This window comes from Glycine soja, chromosome 17, assembly GCF_004193775.1.
Source record: "Glycine soja cultivar W05 chromosome 17, ASM419377v2, whole genome shotgun sequence".
Taxonomy (NCBI): domain Eukaryota; kingdom Viridiplantae; phylum Streptophyta; class Magnoliopsida; order Fabales; family Fabaceae; genus Glycine; species Glycine soja.
This window is the reverse complement of record NC_041018.1, coordinates 5,609,781-5,625,702: the sequence shown is the minus strand read 5'-3', so window position 1 is coordinate 5,625,702 and position 15,922 is coordinate 5,609,781. Positions and strand designations below refer to the sequence as shown.

The window sequence follows — 15,922 nt, the reverse complement described above, 5'->3', positions numbered from 1 at the left end:
GCTCAATGTGTCTCAATAAAAGGGGAGCACTAAGGATTTAAAGGAATCATTAGTGATGGAAAAAATCTGAAACTTAAACCATGTGCCTAATTGCCGTTGAAGAAGCAAACGAATGTTTGGTGCGTGCCTACGATGTTTGACTTTGAAATTGACGTATAAAGAATTGACAAGCGAGCAACGTTACGGGGTGTTTAGCAATAGTGATGCACATGTCAGCATAACAAGATTATAAGTGCCTAACATTAATTTTTTTTTATTAATGAAGATCATATCATATGTCAATTTTGTGTTATGCACCACCATTGCTTCCTAGATTGAGTTCAAGTAGTGCCTGATGTGCTGTTAATTAAAAAGGATAACCTAGGTTAATAGGCACGCCTTATGGGGACTGTGCTGACAATGTTGATTTTGTTTTGAATTGTTTGTTAATTTGTTCATGTCAATTGAAGAGTTCCCATGGCAACTAGTTTGGTGGCGGGACGTGGCGACTTGGCTCCATCCACTCTTGTCAATAGACCAGACAAATCTACAGATCTATATACATATATATATTTGTTTTTTTGTGCTTTTTTTTTCAATGTCGGCTTTTATTTTGAAATTGTTTTTCAAATAAAATTAAGAAACTTCAAATATGTTTTCTTTACTGATCCGAGTTTGAAGACCAATGAATTCCTGAGACTATTAAAAATTGGAGAAGCATGAACGGTGGGAAAATATTGTTTCAAAATTCAAATAATGTGGTCGATTGCCTCGGAAGATAATCTAGATTTATGTAGATTTTTGTTTCAGGTAACAGGTGAGATAACAAAGAAATAATGCATGCTTAATTAGTAGCGTACCTTTAATGTTTCGCGCACTCTTAGTTATTTTTAACAATAAAACTTATTTCGGAAAAAATGGTGTTCAAAGAATATTTTTATAAGAATTTATATTAAAAGTTGATATAAAATCAATTTAAAATAAATAATTTTACTTTTTTTAAGAGAAATTACTCTAATACATAGTCTGATAGAAGTATTTCATAAAGAAGTAAAGAACGAAAAGAGAAATATTGTCGTTGCTATCGTAAAAGGAGCATAAAAAGTAACAGCCGAAATAGCAATGAAGAGATGAGACGGCTCATATTTATTATATTTGATATTAGTAAAATCCTCCAGCTATACCACGTGTTGGTTTTCATACATGTTTTGCAAACACTTACATATATAATTAATTAAAAGAGGAACTGTACCAAACTAATATATGCATATTTTAGGAGCATATGTTTTTCAACTTGACCAATGACTATGCCATAATCTGTTTTTTTTAAAATAAAATATATAAGATTGTTTGGAATGTTAACATTTGCAAATAAATTGTAGATTCATAGGCCGAGAGTATATTGCGGGTAGTGCTTTTAATTCATTTTTTTTATCGCATTGCTTGATCCATGTTTTTTTTCCTACAATGCTTAGCCATGTATGAACTAATTAATTAGGTTTCTTTTCATTTGCCTTTGGAAAATGAAAAAAAAAATCACGTCCTTAATTAAGTACTACTTTATTTTAAAAGTATTTTAATTAATGAAACATTATTTTAATGATGTTTTGGAAAATTGAATATTATTTTAAATATTAATTGAAGAAAATTAAGACATCATTTGATAAATATGTAAGAATGCAGCAAGACATAATATATGTGTAAGTCTGATAGATCAAATTATATCGGTGTAATTTTTATAATTATTATATCATTTTTATAACTTATATTAAATATGATTTTTATTGATCTAACAGTTAAAGTATATCCATTTATTATCAAGATCATTTGTATCAAATTTTGTCAAAATTGAACAATAATAAGAAGGTAATAAAATGATTTATATTTTTAGTATATTTTAAAATATTTATATTACGTTGATTTTAATTTATATGAATGAAGTAATAAATGATTTTAGATTAATATAAAATTTTACTTGTGTGATCTATGTGAAAGAACTTTCAATATATCAATGAGTTTTAAAAAATATTATACAGGAAATTTATAAAATAATGTAATAATTATCAAAACCACATCAGTGTAATTTAATCTCGCCTTTGTACATAGGGATGGCCTAAGGGCCGAACACACCGAAGAGACAATAATATCATGCAATTGCGTAAATGTAGAAACGAAACATAGTTGTCTTTCCTACGGTGGTGGATGTGACCGTGACTCCTTATGTTAATTCATTGACAAGTATATTAATTCGTCAAAGTAGTAAATATAAGAGAAGTCTGAGTGTGGAATCCATCAAGACTTTGATTGTACTTAGAGTTGTGTATATCCAATTTTCAAGCAATTAATGAATTGATTTAAATATTTGTGACATGTGACATTAAAAGTAAATTAACATGAAATTAAACTAATTAATTAGCATGTGCAAGGGCAAGAAAAAACAAACACTTAGAAAGTGAGGTGACGGTTGATCCAAAATGATAGGTATGCTAAGGTTTAGCCTACTGAAATTACTATTGATGTAATATTAATAATTTTTTTCTATTCAATATTATTTCAATTAACACTTGCATATACTCTAACTGTGATTCCTCACATGTAAGAGTCTAATTTTCCTAATTTCTCTCTTAATCCCTTAAGAGATGAACTAGCTAAAATGCATCATAAACGGAGATGCATAGGCAGACTAAATAAAATCATTATATCCCTAAAAATGAATTATTTAGATGTTCTTTCTCAGTTATTAAGAGATAAACATTTTCTAATGCTAAACCCTAAAATATAGTATGAATATGAATTATCACACGACAAACATGAAATTAAGCACATAAAAGAGATAATGAAACTCAAATAATATTAAATAGATACTTAGAATCATTACATCAAGAGTGTTTGTTTGCTAAACTCCCATTAATAATTGATTTAACCTCATTGTCATTAGAGCCTTAAAATTAAAAAAAGGGTGAAGAAGGGTGAAGGGAACATAAAAGAATGAAGGGAAAATAGAAGAATGAAGAAAGTGTGCTCTTACAGCAACCACTCAAAGCAAGTATGCTTTTATGTTTGAAACGTTTTAGAAAAAAAAAAAAAGTGCAACGTAGGATAAAAAAATTACTATATTTAACTTCTGGAAAGGTTTAAAATAATAATTTTAACCACCGATTTCATGTTACTAGTTTACTACTTCTTTTTCTTCTATTTATTAGTTTTAAATAATTGAATTAAACATTTAATAGATGAATTTAATTATTCAATAAAAATAATAAAACAATACATAAAATATTAATTATATAATTTTTTATAAATATTTATTATATTTTATGTTTCATTGTAAACTTGACTGATAATTTTTAATAATTTTTTTCAATCTACAAAACTTAAAATTAAGACATTATTTAAAGAGATTTAAACTGTTTCACTTAACCCATACACAATAACATATTAATCTTCATCATGAGTTTTATTAACCAAAGTAATGGTTGATATTTTTATTATTTTCAATTATCATTAAAATAAAAACTTTATTAACCAAAGTAATTATATGTAAATTAAATACAATATTTTTTTATCTCATAAATATATTTTTCATTGGAAAGATAACTAGTTTAAATAAAATAAAATTTAATTTTTTTTATCAGTAACTTGTAATTTTTAAAAAACTAAAACTTCAATTTATTATTATATGAAAAAGTATTATAAAATTATATTTAATATCTTAAAATATAAAACATATTCAATATTTTTTATACTAAGTATTAACAGGAAGAAGCTTTGAGAAAGTATAAAAGTATTAATTAAATAAACTAATAAAATAAATATAATCTCAGAAACATAAAAAAATCAATATTTTTTATCCAATAAGACAGTTAGTTAAATGTTTTCCTTAGCTATCATCACAATTTTTTTATATTTTGAGGAATATCACAATTTTTTAATTGAAAAATGTTATAAACGCAAAGATTCGTATAATTTTTTAAATAATTTTTCATATTAAATTTTAAGTATATAAAGGAAACATAAAGAAATCTTAGAAAATGAAAGAAGGTCTGAATAAAAACAGTGGAGGGGTTTAAGGAAGGTTTGATGTTCTTCCTTCCAAGTTCCAACAAGATTACTTGCTTTTTGCACTATCCACACTCCACAGATTAGCTTTCAATGGCGTTTGCAACTTCGTTTTCCACCCCTCACCTTCAGAGGGGAATCCATCCAACAAAATCTCAATCTCTCCATCACTTTCTCTTCTTCCCAAACCCCATTTTTTGTTGTTTCCCTTCTTCTATTCCACTCACCATCAAAACCCCAAGAACTCAATTCCATCTCTCTGCCTCAGTCCATGACAATTGCGTCCAAAAGCTCGAAAATTTGCACGAACCCGTTAATGGGGTTCATCAAACAGAGCCCCCTGACCCACCGCAGAGAATATTCATCCAAAACTCACCTTGGATTTTGAACGACTTGTTGCTGAATGATATTGAAGAGGAGAAGAAGCTCAATTTACTGAGGAGGAGGCAAATTAAGGCGGAGACTGAAGCATTGGAGAAGATGGTAGAAGAATACAGAGAACTAGAGAGAGAAATGCGCGAGAAGAACCTTACTCCCAATTTGCCTCACGTGAAGGCTCTGTTTTTGGGGTGGTTTGACCCTCTCAAAGAGGCTATAGAGGCAGAGCAGAAGTCGAAGAGGTCAAAGAAGCACAAAGCAGCATTTGCGCCCCACATTGATTCCTTGCCTGCTGCTAAACTGGCTGTTATTGTCATGCATAAGGTGATGGGTTTGGTGACTCAGGAGTATCGCCGTGCGGGCTGTGTTCTCCTTGTGGATGCTGCTGTTCAGATTGGTATGGCTGTGGAACAAGAGGTACATCGTATGATAATCTCATCTTTATAGTATTATCAATTCGCGGGAGGTGTTATTTATGGTCAAGAAAGTGGAAAGGCAAGGTTTTGAATTGTGGTAGCAGTCGCTGTTTCATGGCGGTCCTTGATAGTTGATAGTTAATCAGTGGCTTTGCTGGTGCATTTTGAGTGGTTCCTTTCATTGAAGTTTTGAATAATGTTTTATGCAGGACTCTTAGTCTGACAGTGCATTTTGTGACCTTTTTATTACTGTTTTCACTTAAAGTTTCTGGCATTGGGAATGAAAGTGAAATGAGAGGGTGTTCAACAATTTAGTAATTAGTAGTTTAGTACTAATACCAATTGAGGTCCAATCCTTTAATTACTCCTTTTAACTTGTACCAGTACTAGTACAAGGGAGCTCTTTGTCAATGAATTCTAACATCCAATTTTACCGTTGGGGGAGGAAAGATACTAGCGGGAAGTTGTTTCACTGAAATTTCCTTCTATGTTCTTGTGTCACTCTTGGTTGTTCTTGCTGTAATCTAGCATTAATAGGGATGCCAGATAAGAAGTGCACCCTTTCTACTGGTTCTTATTCTTTTATAAATTAGATATTTGTTGTGATTATCTTATTGTACCTCAGGTTAGGATTCATAAGTTCCTGGAAAAGACTAGAAGTCACCAGAGTAAGAAAACAGAGGCTGGTGATGAAGACAGTATGGATAATGATAAACAAAAATTAAGGAAACATGTAAATGATTTGATTAAAAGAAGAAGATTGAAACAGGTCCAGATGCTATTGAAAGAGAAAGAATCTGGTCCTTGGGGTCGTGATACTCAGGCTAAGGTTGGTTTTAATGTCTGAGTGTAATTATCTTCAACTTTATTTTTTTGAATGGAATCTAATGAGTGAACTCTATGAATCTATGCAGCTGGGAAGTCGATTAATAGAATTATTAATTGAAACAGCATTTGTACACTCCCCTGTTAATCAGTCTGCTGATACTCCACCTGATATTCGACCAGCATTCAGGCATAAATTTAAAGCTATATCAAAGAACCCAGAGTGAGGCTTCACCTTTTTTTTTTTAAAGAATGATTGATTTAATAGTTTAGGCCTTGCTCCTTAGCAGTTAGCAATTAAATGGCACTATCAGATTAGAGAAAGTAGCTATTGGCTGTTTATTTGAATATTATGATACTAGGTATCAATAATTATAATTTTAGGGCATGCTTCGATATGATGATTATTTATAATTCTGCCCCCCCCCCCAATCACACACATGCATTTCTGATAGACAAACAGATGCCACTTGCCTTCAAATTAGAAGGTACAGTAATGGAGTATGGTTGGATCTTTGCTTAAGGAAAATGAGAGGATAAAAATCCCACATTTAAGAGGGACTCAATATTTCATATGTATGTAGTGTATGATAGATTGATAGATCTTTTAAAGTGTTCAATGATTTGATGAAAGTGCCTTTATTTCACCCTTGTGTGTTTTATTGTTATTTTTTGAATAACTGTTACATATTTGTAGGCAAAAGATTTTGAAGAATTATGGTGTCATAGAATGTGATCCCTTAGTCCTTGCTGGGATGGACAAATCTGTAAGTTGAAAAATCTACCCCCCCCAACCCACAATATAATGGCCATGAAGTTGAATTTGTCCTACAAAGTTGTAAATGTTTTCATTATAGCTTACTGAGCATGAAAACAAAGCAAATTAATTATTATCTCTAACAACATTGCAGTATCTTCCTGTAAATTAGTTTTAGAACCTTTTATAACTCCCTTTCCCCTAAAAGAACTTGTATTTAGGTGGAGGTACAGGAGGACCTTGACAACTTGATTCTTGCTTTGCATAAATATCATTCTGAAGGTTTTATGCTTTAAAGGACTTCCCTATCTTTTCCTGCTAGTGCTAGCTAAAAGCATGAAGCTTTTGGGTGAAATCATTGAACATTCACATTTCTTCTAACTTGCTCTTCTGTTATTTCAAAATCTGTTTTCTTTTAAGCATGTTTGGTACTGCTTATTCTTTCATAAAGTGGATATATCTTAATCTACTCTTTTATTAATCAATGCATTTGTTTTGTGCAGGTTAAGCATATGTTAATGCCTTACATGCCGATGTTAGTACCTCCAAAAAAGTGGAAAGGGTATGGCTCATACTAGTATTTCATATTGAAATGCCTGCATTGGTTAGATTTATGAAGCATGATTTATTATGCCATGTTTAAACCCTTCTCAAAGCTAGAGATAGGTGGATGTTGAGATATTACGTAGATTATAAAGATATCTAGGAGGTATGATACAAATCTGATTTAGCCGAGTTTGCTCCTATTTATATCATATTTGATATGTATTTATGTAGATAGCCTCATTGTTGTCAAATTATCGACTTAACTCGTAGACTCTACGAGTTTAGAATTCTAGGTAGAGAAATTGAGTTAACTTGTTGTCAAACTCTTTTCTGGATAAACTTGTATAAACTTACATATACTCTTGAGTCAAGAAGTGAGTCAACAAGATCGAATGTAATTCCGCGCCCCCCCCCCCCCCCCTGTTTAACCCCAGTGATTGTGTTTTATGTTGCTCACACATTGTTTCTTAAACCAATGTAAATGTAACATCTTATTAAGACTCAAATGATTTGAAGAAATTAACTGTTTTTTATTTAAATGTTTTCACTTTAGGAACTTATGTTTTTATGAATTTATATATGATTTGGTAATCCCTCTCCTGTCTCAAAATTATCCCAACCTAAAACTCCTCATCACATTCACATTACTCTTGTAGGTTGGTCAAAAGCTAAAGCTAGTGGCATTGGTCAAGTCACTTCTCTTCCATCTTTATCTCTTGGTTATGTTCTTGTCTCTAATTACCCTTTTAATTTGATTTCTATTAGTCATCTAACTCGTAGTTGACAGTGTTCTATAGCTTAACATTGCTTCTATTCTTATACAGGATAGGAATATAAGGTAGATAATTGTTACAGGATATGAGTCACTTGGGCTTTATTAGCTTCAGTGTTCGTCCTCGGTTGCTTGCAACATTACAAAGTCTCCTAGTTTTCTTCATTGTTTGTTGGGTCTGAGTCTTAAAAATTTAAAGAAAATGGTTCCTCATTTATCTCACTTGCAGTACTTAGAGTGTGAATCTTGTCAGCTTGAAAAACTTGTTCGTTCTTGTAATCCTAGCAGTGTCTAGTCACAAACTTAGAATGTGAGTTTTGGGCTTAACCCAACGTCCCAATCCTACAAAACCAGCTTGTAAGTGAGGGTTGCCCCTGAGTTATATACACAACTTTGGCCTTATCACTAGTCAATGTGGGACTAAACCACAACCCTTGAGACCGCCATTAAGGCGGCTTTCCAATACTTTTGAATGTGGTGAAAATACGAAATGTAGTATGGGATACAGTTTTATATTGTCTCTACAACCTTAATGTCTTAAGTGCTTCTCTCCTTGCTCATGGCTATGATTGTATGTCTAATATGTTACCACACTCTTTCCAGGTATGAAAAAGGTGGGCATTTGTTCCTACCATCTTATATCATGCGCACTCACGGATCCAAGAAGCAGCAAGATGTAATGAAGAATGTTGAAAGGAAACAAATGCAAAAAGTTTTTGAGGTACTATATGTAAATTTTCCCTTACCAAGAAAGGAGTGTGGCGATATTCCACAAAATATATAATCTGATAAAAAAGACTTGGGGCATTTTTGTTTGCTTGTAATCAAATAAATGGTTCCAATTTTTTAATTAAACATTATTTTTAATTTCTCTTAACTTTCAATTTTTGTAGTCTTCTACATTTAAAGGTGCTTAAGACTTAGAAATCAATTATATCTAAAATCTTATTTTAGGCATCATACTTTTTAATTTTCCCTGCACAAAGGCACACTTTTTTAGACACTGTTGCTCATTTTGTCAAATTTCAATAGTGTGCTTCTGTTATATAAGCTTAACCTATTCTGCATTTTAATGATACCTTTTTTGTAGGCCTTGGACACACTTGGCAACACCAAATGGCGAGTAAATAGAAGATTACTTAATGTTGTGGAGTCCCTTTGGGCTGGAGGAGGTAACATTGCTGGTCTGATTGATCGTAAAGATGTAAGCATAAACAGTAACAACTTTTGAAGTTATCTTTATATAAGTTCTTTTGTCTATTTTTTTTCTGTTCATCTATTGCTTTTGAAAATTAGATGGCAAAGCTAAATAAATAAATAAAAGAAAGTTAAGCATAAACTAATTAAATTTATTCACCTGTATATTTCCACCTTTTTTTCATAAAATGCTTGAAGTGTGATGAGTTCTCAGCATTACCTATCGTATGCAATTCATCTTACCTACGTATATTCTTAATTTGACTTGTAGGTTCCTATACCAGAGAGGCCACCTTTAGGGGATTTAAAACAAATTCAGGAATGGAAGTGGAGTGTAAGGAAGGCAGAGAAAATTAATCTGGAGAGACATTCTCTAAGATGTGACACTGAACTTAAGCTTTCTGTAAGATCTCCCCTCCAATTGTCAATTACGTTTATATGTTATATTTGAAGAATTGAAAATTCCAATTTTATTTGTTACATAAGTGACATTGTCTTTCCTGATCTAAGTATCTAACCATAGTTTGACATTTATGTTGGTTCTATTTGATCAAGTGTTGCATAATCTCAACTAAATTTTGTATAATTATTTTCAAATCTATTCCATAATTCACTAACTGAAAATTAATTGCAATAAAATACATTTGAAACAGGTGGCTCAGAAAATGAAAGATGAGGAAGGCTTTTATTATCCCCACAATGTTGACTTCCGCGGCAGAGCATATCCCATGCATTCTCATTTGAATCATTTAAGTTGTGATCTATGTCGAGGATTGCTTGAGTTTGCTGAAGGACGGCCATTAGGAGAGTCTGGACTATGCTGGCTGAAGATACACTTGGCAAATTTATATGCTGGTGGTATTGAAAAGTTGTCTTATGATGGCCGCCTGGCTTTTGTAGAGAATCATCTTCATGATATATTTGACTCTGCTGATAATCCTATTAATGGAAATCGTTGGTGGTTAATGGCTGATGATCCTTTCCAGTGCCTTGCTGCTTGTATTAATCTGTCAGAAGCCTTAAGAAGCTCGTCACCAAATTCTGTTATCTTACATTTGCCAATTCATCAGGTAAATGTTTCATTGGAAGCCTTAGGATTGAAAGAGAGCTGTTATAGCCATGCAGACTACTTATATAAGTGACCAAACTGACTCCAAGTTCACCTATGGACTTATGATGGATAGAAAATTTCTGCTAGATCATTAGTAAATGTTATGCTTCTAAATGGTAGTGTACAATCACAGGAAAAATCAAAAAAGAAAAAAAAAATTGAAATTTGGTACCCAAACTCTTACAGTAATACCATGGTAGGTTCTTCATATTGAAAATCACTATCATATTTATCCAGCTTTCATTTTATTTATTTTCTTCTCTTTTTCTAGTATATATATATATATATTTTAAAATTGCTAACAACACTGCTTTGATGAATTTTAGGATGGTTCCTGTAATGGCTTACAGCACTATGCTGCTTTGGGAAGAGATTCTGTAGGTCTACTTATATCCCATTTTGATTTTGCAATCACTCATCACTCTTGATATAATCTGTGTTTTCTTTATTAGATTTATGCACTTCCTGAATTGTGATAATTTGAGTATGATTTTTTGTTCTATAGCTTTCTTCATTATTTTTGTTGAGTCAGTACATTTTGACATGTCAGCGTTGTTTTGATGTATTAAGATAACCTCTTTGTATGAGCCCTGCAGCATCATATTAACACAGCTTGCTCAGTATACCCAAAACGGTCTTCTTTCTTGTTTTGAATTGTTTTGGGTGCTTTTAGCTGTTGTTACTTTCATATCTCCATGTTTGGTAACATATTTAATAGTATGACCAATAATTTATATGCATGTTATGGTAATATAATTGATAAGCACTCAGACCACCTGGGCCCAGAGACGCACTATTTGGAAAGTTTACTTTAGGAAAATAGGACTTAATAACTGTGATGGAACTCAGTTTTAATAACGGCCATATGGCATTGGCAATTTATGGAGCAGTTATGTATTTTCACTTCTATGGCTGTGTTGGAGACAGTTATGTGTGATGTTAGAGAGTTTCGGAACAGAGCCTCTGTAGGAGTTTCTGAACTTTGGGACAGCAAATTGCTGTCATTTCTTTAATCTGGTGTTCTTTAAGCCTATTTTCATCTATTACAATTGGTGTTTTATCAATAATTTTTTATAATGTGTTAATTGCTTTCTCATTCTCCCAATTGTTGATTATGAAATTTGATGTGTTCGAGCAGCCTTCAGGCTTATTGTGTTATGGAGGATTAGTTTTTCTTCCTTTCTTGTGTGTTGAATCTATTTAAAGTTAGATATGCTTTATACTGATGTTCTATTTTCCTGACATGTGAGTCAGTGATCACTATCTCTGGAACTCACATAATTTCAATACTTAATAGCTACTTATATTTCTTAAGCAATTAAAGTGTTTGTTCACACTAAGTCGTTCTAAGTTGGCAACCAAAGCAGTCAGTGAAGAGCACTTGAATCTGTATTTCTAATTAATTAAGTATTAATTATTGATGTGTTCGCTTTCACAGAAAGACCAAAATAATTGCCTTCCATAACAAGGGTAATTAACCCAATTAATTATTCTATAATATTTTCTGTTGCTGGAAAATTCCTGTGTATGCTATTCTTACTGGAATAAATATGATTTGTCAGCTGGAGGCTGCTGCAGTTAACTTGGTCGCTAGTGAGAAACCAGCTGATGTTTACTCGGAGATTGCTGTTAGGTATGTTAAATCCTTTATCAACAGCCTATACACTTTACATTCAAACCTCTGTTTCATGCTACATTATTTCAAGCTCAAAGCCTTTCACATCATTACCTTACTGCCTTGCTGAAGTCTGAATGCAAAATGCATTGCTTTCACAACCGCATTGAAATAGTAATATCACTCAAATAGTTACTTTTTGGTTAAAATTTGTTACCTCATGACCTACTTTCCTTGAGTATATTTACTATATTATCTTACATGTAGATTTTCATGATCTACACTCCATAGTACTGGGTGTACAATACAAATGATTCGTCAACTTTACTATGCATAATCAAAATTTTATTTTCACTTGAATGGTATATTTGAGCAGGGTTCATGATATTATGAGAAAGGACTGTATCAAAGATCCAGCTGCCTATCCAAATGCTTTGTTAGCAAAAGTTTTAATTGATCAGGTCAATATTGATTAAAATTTATGCTCCTGCAGCTAGCTATAATCTCTTCTTTTCACTCACCCAACTCTTGGAAGCTTTCAGATTGACAGGAAACTGGTCAAACAGACAGTGATGACTTCAGTTTATGGTGTTACCTTTGTTGGGGCACGAGAGCAAATCAAGAGAAGATTAGAGGAGAAAGGTCTTATTACTGATGAAAAACTTTTATTTGCTGCAGCTTGCTATGCTGCTAGAGTAAGTTTCAGCCATGTTATAGGAACCTATATTAGCTGTTAGAAACTGCAATGGCTGACTTGATGTGTATTTCTCATCATTGCATCAGCAGGATATTATTACCTGCTGGAATACTTATATTACAGAAGACATTCTTTTTTAGATACGATCAAACCTAGATAAAGTTTTTAGATCAAGTTGGTTATTTCACAGTATTGTATATTTAGTACTATCTGAGTGTCCAGATCTTAATGGGCTTGGTTTGATTAAATATATCCATAATATATGAGTGGAAATACATGTGAACCAACATGCAAAGACATGCTTATACAATAAATCTGCTTTCTTGTCTTATATTTTATACTCTTATCATTCTATAGGTGACATTAACTGCGCTTGGAGAAATTTTTGGTGCTGCACGTGTCATTATGGGTTGGCTTGGTGATTGTGCAAAGGTTTGGTCTCATAGCATGTTGGACTTCAAATGATACTAAAATCCTATTGGTTTTGGCACTGTTGTATGTGTGCTTGCATGTTTGCAAGCTTTCTTTCTATTCCTGAATGGTGGGATCTTAAACTTTTAATAGGTAATTGCTTTTGAAAACCAGCCTGTTCGTTGGACCACTCCTCTTGGCCTTCCAGTTGTACAACCATACTGTAAAACTGAACGGCATCTGGTAAGTTTTTATATACAAATAATGTTCCCCCTTTTGTTTTATTTTATAGATATTAATATTAATTTACTGAACAGTGACAAGTTAAAACCAACATACTAAATGTACAATGTATGATATCCACCTAAATGGTTAAAAGAATGACTTCTGTAACAATCCCAGTTGCATAGGTAACTTATGTGACATGATGCAACGGATTGATGTATTAACAGATTAGTGTGGAGCTGTGGACCCTTCTTTAACGTGTTGCTACCATATGGCTGTAATTGTTGGTGTTTCACCATTTTCTTGAGCTGTTGTGATACTAAGATTCGGAACCATTATTCTCTATAAACAACATGTTTTGTATTACTTCCTTTTTGGTGGCTCGTCACTGGAGTGTGAAAGCTTTTATGATGTTTGGTGATTTATTTAATCCAATAGTCTCTTCATTGTGAGACACCTGAACAATGTCCTGCTATTAGGCAATGCAATGGACATACACCAGTTAGTTACCTGCAGAATGCAATAATAAATTAATGACAGTGGCTATAGGACTCCATTGCATTTAGAACTATTTTGGTATGGCCACCAGATATTTCCTCATAATGTCTAGACCATTATAATGTGTGCTTGTCTGCTTCTCAGAGCATGGCACAAATATTGCGAAGCACTAGTTTTAAGCAACATAGATTTATAGGTGTCATGTATTTCAATTATAGAATTAGCAGTAAAAACCTGTGATAGGTACCAATAATTATACATTTGAATCAAAACATAGTTTCAGAACTTTTTTACTATCTAAAAGCACAACACTTGTGAATCTCACCATTGACCTGCAGATCAAAACATCTCTTCAATTTTTGGCTTTGAGACGAGAGGGTAATGCAGTAAGTGGACATAGTCCTCTTTTTTGCAGCTTTCCTTTCTTTCTGAACTATATTCGTTATTAAAACTACTCTTATTCCAGGTAGATGCCAAGAAACAGAGATCTGCATTTCCTCCAAACTTCGTACATTCACTGGATGGTTCACACATGATGATGACTGCTCTTGCCTGTAGGGATGCTGGCTTATGTTTTGCAGGTTTTAAGACCTCCTTTCACTAACAAAATCCTATAGCATATTCAAAACTTCCATCTGAAGTCATAAAAATATACAATATTAGTTTAATAGATTTTTCCAGGTTCCAAGGGAGGCTGTGTAGACCTAGGAATTGAGGCAACGGAAAGGGTCAGGAGTTTGTAACAGGAATCAAAATGAAGTCTGATGCTGTTGCCACTTGAGCTCTTTGCTCATTGGTCACTTTGAGACTTCTAATGCATAGAGGATTTGTCTATTTTTATAGGCAACGATTTTCTCTTTGGCATCTTTGCTTAATTGTTTCTGGAACTAGAAGATGTAGGGATTCAATTGGAATCACTTTAAAATTGTTAAAGCTTATCACAAGTTTAAGGGAAAGTGCAGTTCATTTTGAGGCTTGCCTTTTTTCAGATTTGTTATTTAGTTTCATTGAATTCGTATGTTGAATATTGCAATTTGCACCCTACAAATTTTAGGACCTATCTTGCACAGTTCAGAAGGCAAACTAAACACATCCTTAAACTATTGCTTTGGATCAATTTACATTTGAATGTCTTACAATATCATGTTGGAGGTTATGATAGTAATGCTCAAGGCACATCTATGATAACAACCACTCTGCAGTTAAATCTGTATTCTAATTATCTAGCTCCGTTTATATATTTTCACTCAACTTTCACTCTATATGCTCAATTTTGAGAAAATTTGGTGGCAGGGAAAGTCTATTAAAGAAAAACTCTTTTTTATGTTCTGGTGCTTAAATTTTGTGAAATGCATGTGTATGCAGGGGTTCATGACTCGTTTTGGACACATGCATGTGACGTGGAGAAAATGAGTCAGATTCTTAGAGAAAAATTTGTGGAACTTTATAGCATGCCAATACTTGAAAATGTAATCTTTTTTCTGTATCATGAGAAACTTTGGCTTATTTTATAGGAATATATGGAGAAAAGTTATTTCTTATTTTCTCATTATCTAATATTAAAACATCATGTCCTTACTTAATGCAAATCTTTTGCCTTTTAGACCAATGGAGGGAGAAAAAAAACTCATTATTTGATAATTTTGATATGTTAACAGTTGCTAGAAGGATTTGAGACATCATACCCAGGATTAACTTTCCCTCCACTGCCAGAGAGAAGAGGTGATTTTGACTTGCAGAAGGTTCTTGAGTCCCCATACTTCTTTAACTGAACATTGCAGAAGGTTCTTGAGTCTCCATGCTTAAAATGGAAGCATTGCTACCTTCACTTCCGATGCAAAATCATTAAGAAACTTCTGAGACAATACTTTGTCTTGTCGTGGAGGTTTTGATTCAAAGAAAGACCCCAGGTTGCTTTCAGGGAAAGGACTGGAAGGAAGTCTCCTGTTACTAGAATGCTCAGAACACTACTTGGCTGGTTTAAAGGAGAGTTAAGCTTTGATCATCCTTTGCATTTATAATCAATTTGTAAGGAAACCCCTGATACTGTCTTCGATTCTCAAATTGAGCTTGCAGAAAGTCTTGTGTACAATGCAGAGCTACAGACAATAGCTGATTTTGATGATGTAAACCATCTTTTCTGTTTAGATGTACTGCAATGTATGAATTGACGTATTATATCTACGATTGAAAGATAGATAGTTAGGCATAGAATTATTCATTTTGTAATTTGTACATAGAATTATTCATTTTCATTGACTTAAATTATAAATTTCAATTGTATCGAGAAAATTTTGATATGAATAAGAGTTAATTCATGGTATGTCAGCTTTGAATTAGACATATCCAGTTGATGCTATGAATCAGATATAATTTCATTTATAAGGCTGCAATTGCAAACAGAATTATGGTCACATCATCTTATTTTGTTACTAT

General features: G+C 32.7%; 1 protein-coding gene across 7 annotated transcripts; it reads left to right on the top strand.

The window, feature by feature from the left end:
- Positions 1-4,018: 4,018 nt before the first annotated feature.
- Positions 4,019-15,829, top strand: LOC114394199 (DNA-directed RNA polymerase 3B, chloroplastic-like). Of its 7 annotated transcripts, none has more exons than XR_003662666.1 (19): positions 4,019-4,833; positions 5,458-5,661; positions 5,747-5,880; positions 6,355-6,424; positions 6,918-6,976; positions 8,336-8,453; positions 8,823-8,936; positions 9,201-9,332; positions 9,583-9,999; positions 10,367-10,417; positions 11,603-11,673; positions 12,032-12,116; positions 12,198-12,350; positions 12,710-12,784; positions 12,917-13,006; positions 13,825-13,864; positions 13,953-14,067; positions 14,852-14,955; positions 15,145-15,163. XR_003662666.1 is itself a non-coding variant. In XM_028355841.1 (19 exons), the coding sequence occupies exons 1-19, from the start codon at positions 4,132-4,134 to the stop codon at positions 15,256-15,258; spliced, it is 2,856 nt and encodes a 951-aa protein (XP_028211642.1). In that variant the 5' UTR covers positions 4,019-4,131; the 3' UTR covers positions 15,259-15,829. The 7 variants fall into 7 exon arrangements, 5 of the variants coding, with proteins under 5 accessions (XP_028211642.1, XP_028211644.1, XP_028211645.1 ...); XM_028355841.1 differs by having other exon boundaries at positions 13,825-13,872; positions 15,145-15,829; XM_028355843.1 differs by lacking the exon at positions 14,852-14,955 and having other exon boundaries at positions 13,825-13,872; positions 15,145-15,829.
- Positions 15,830-15,922: the final 93 nt, after the last annotated feature.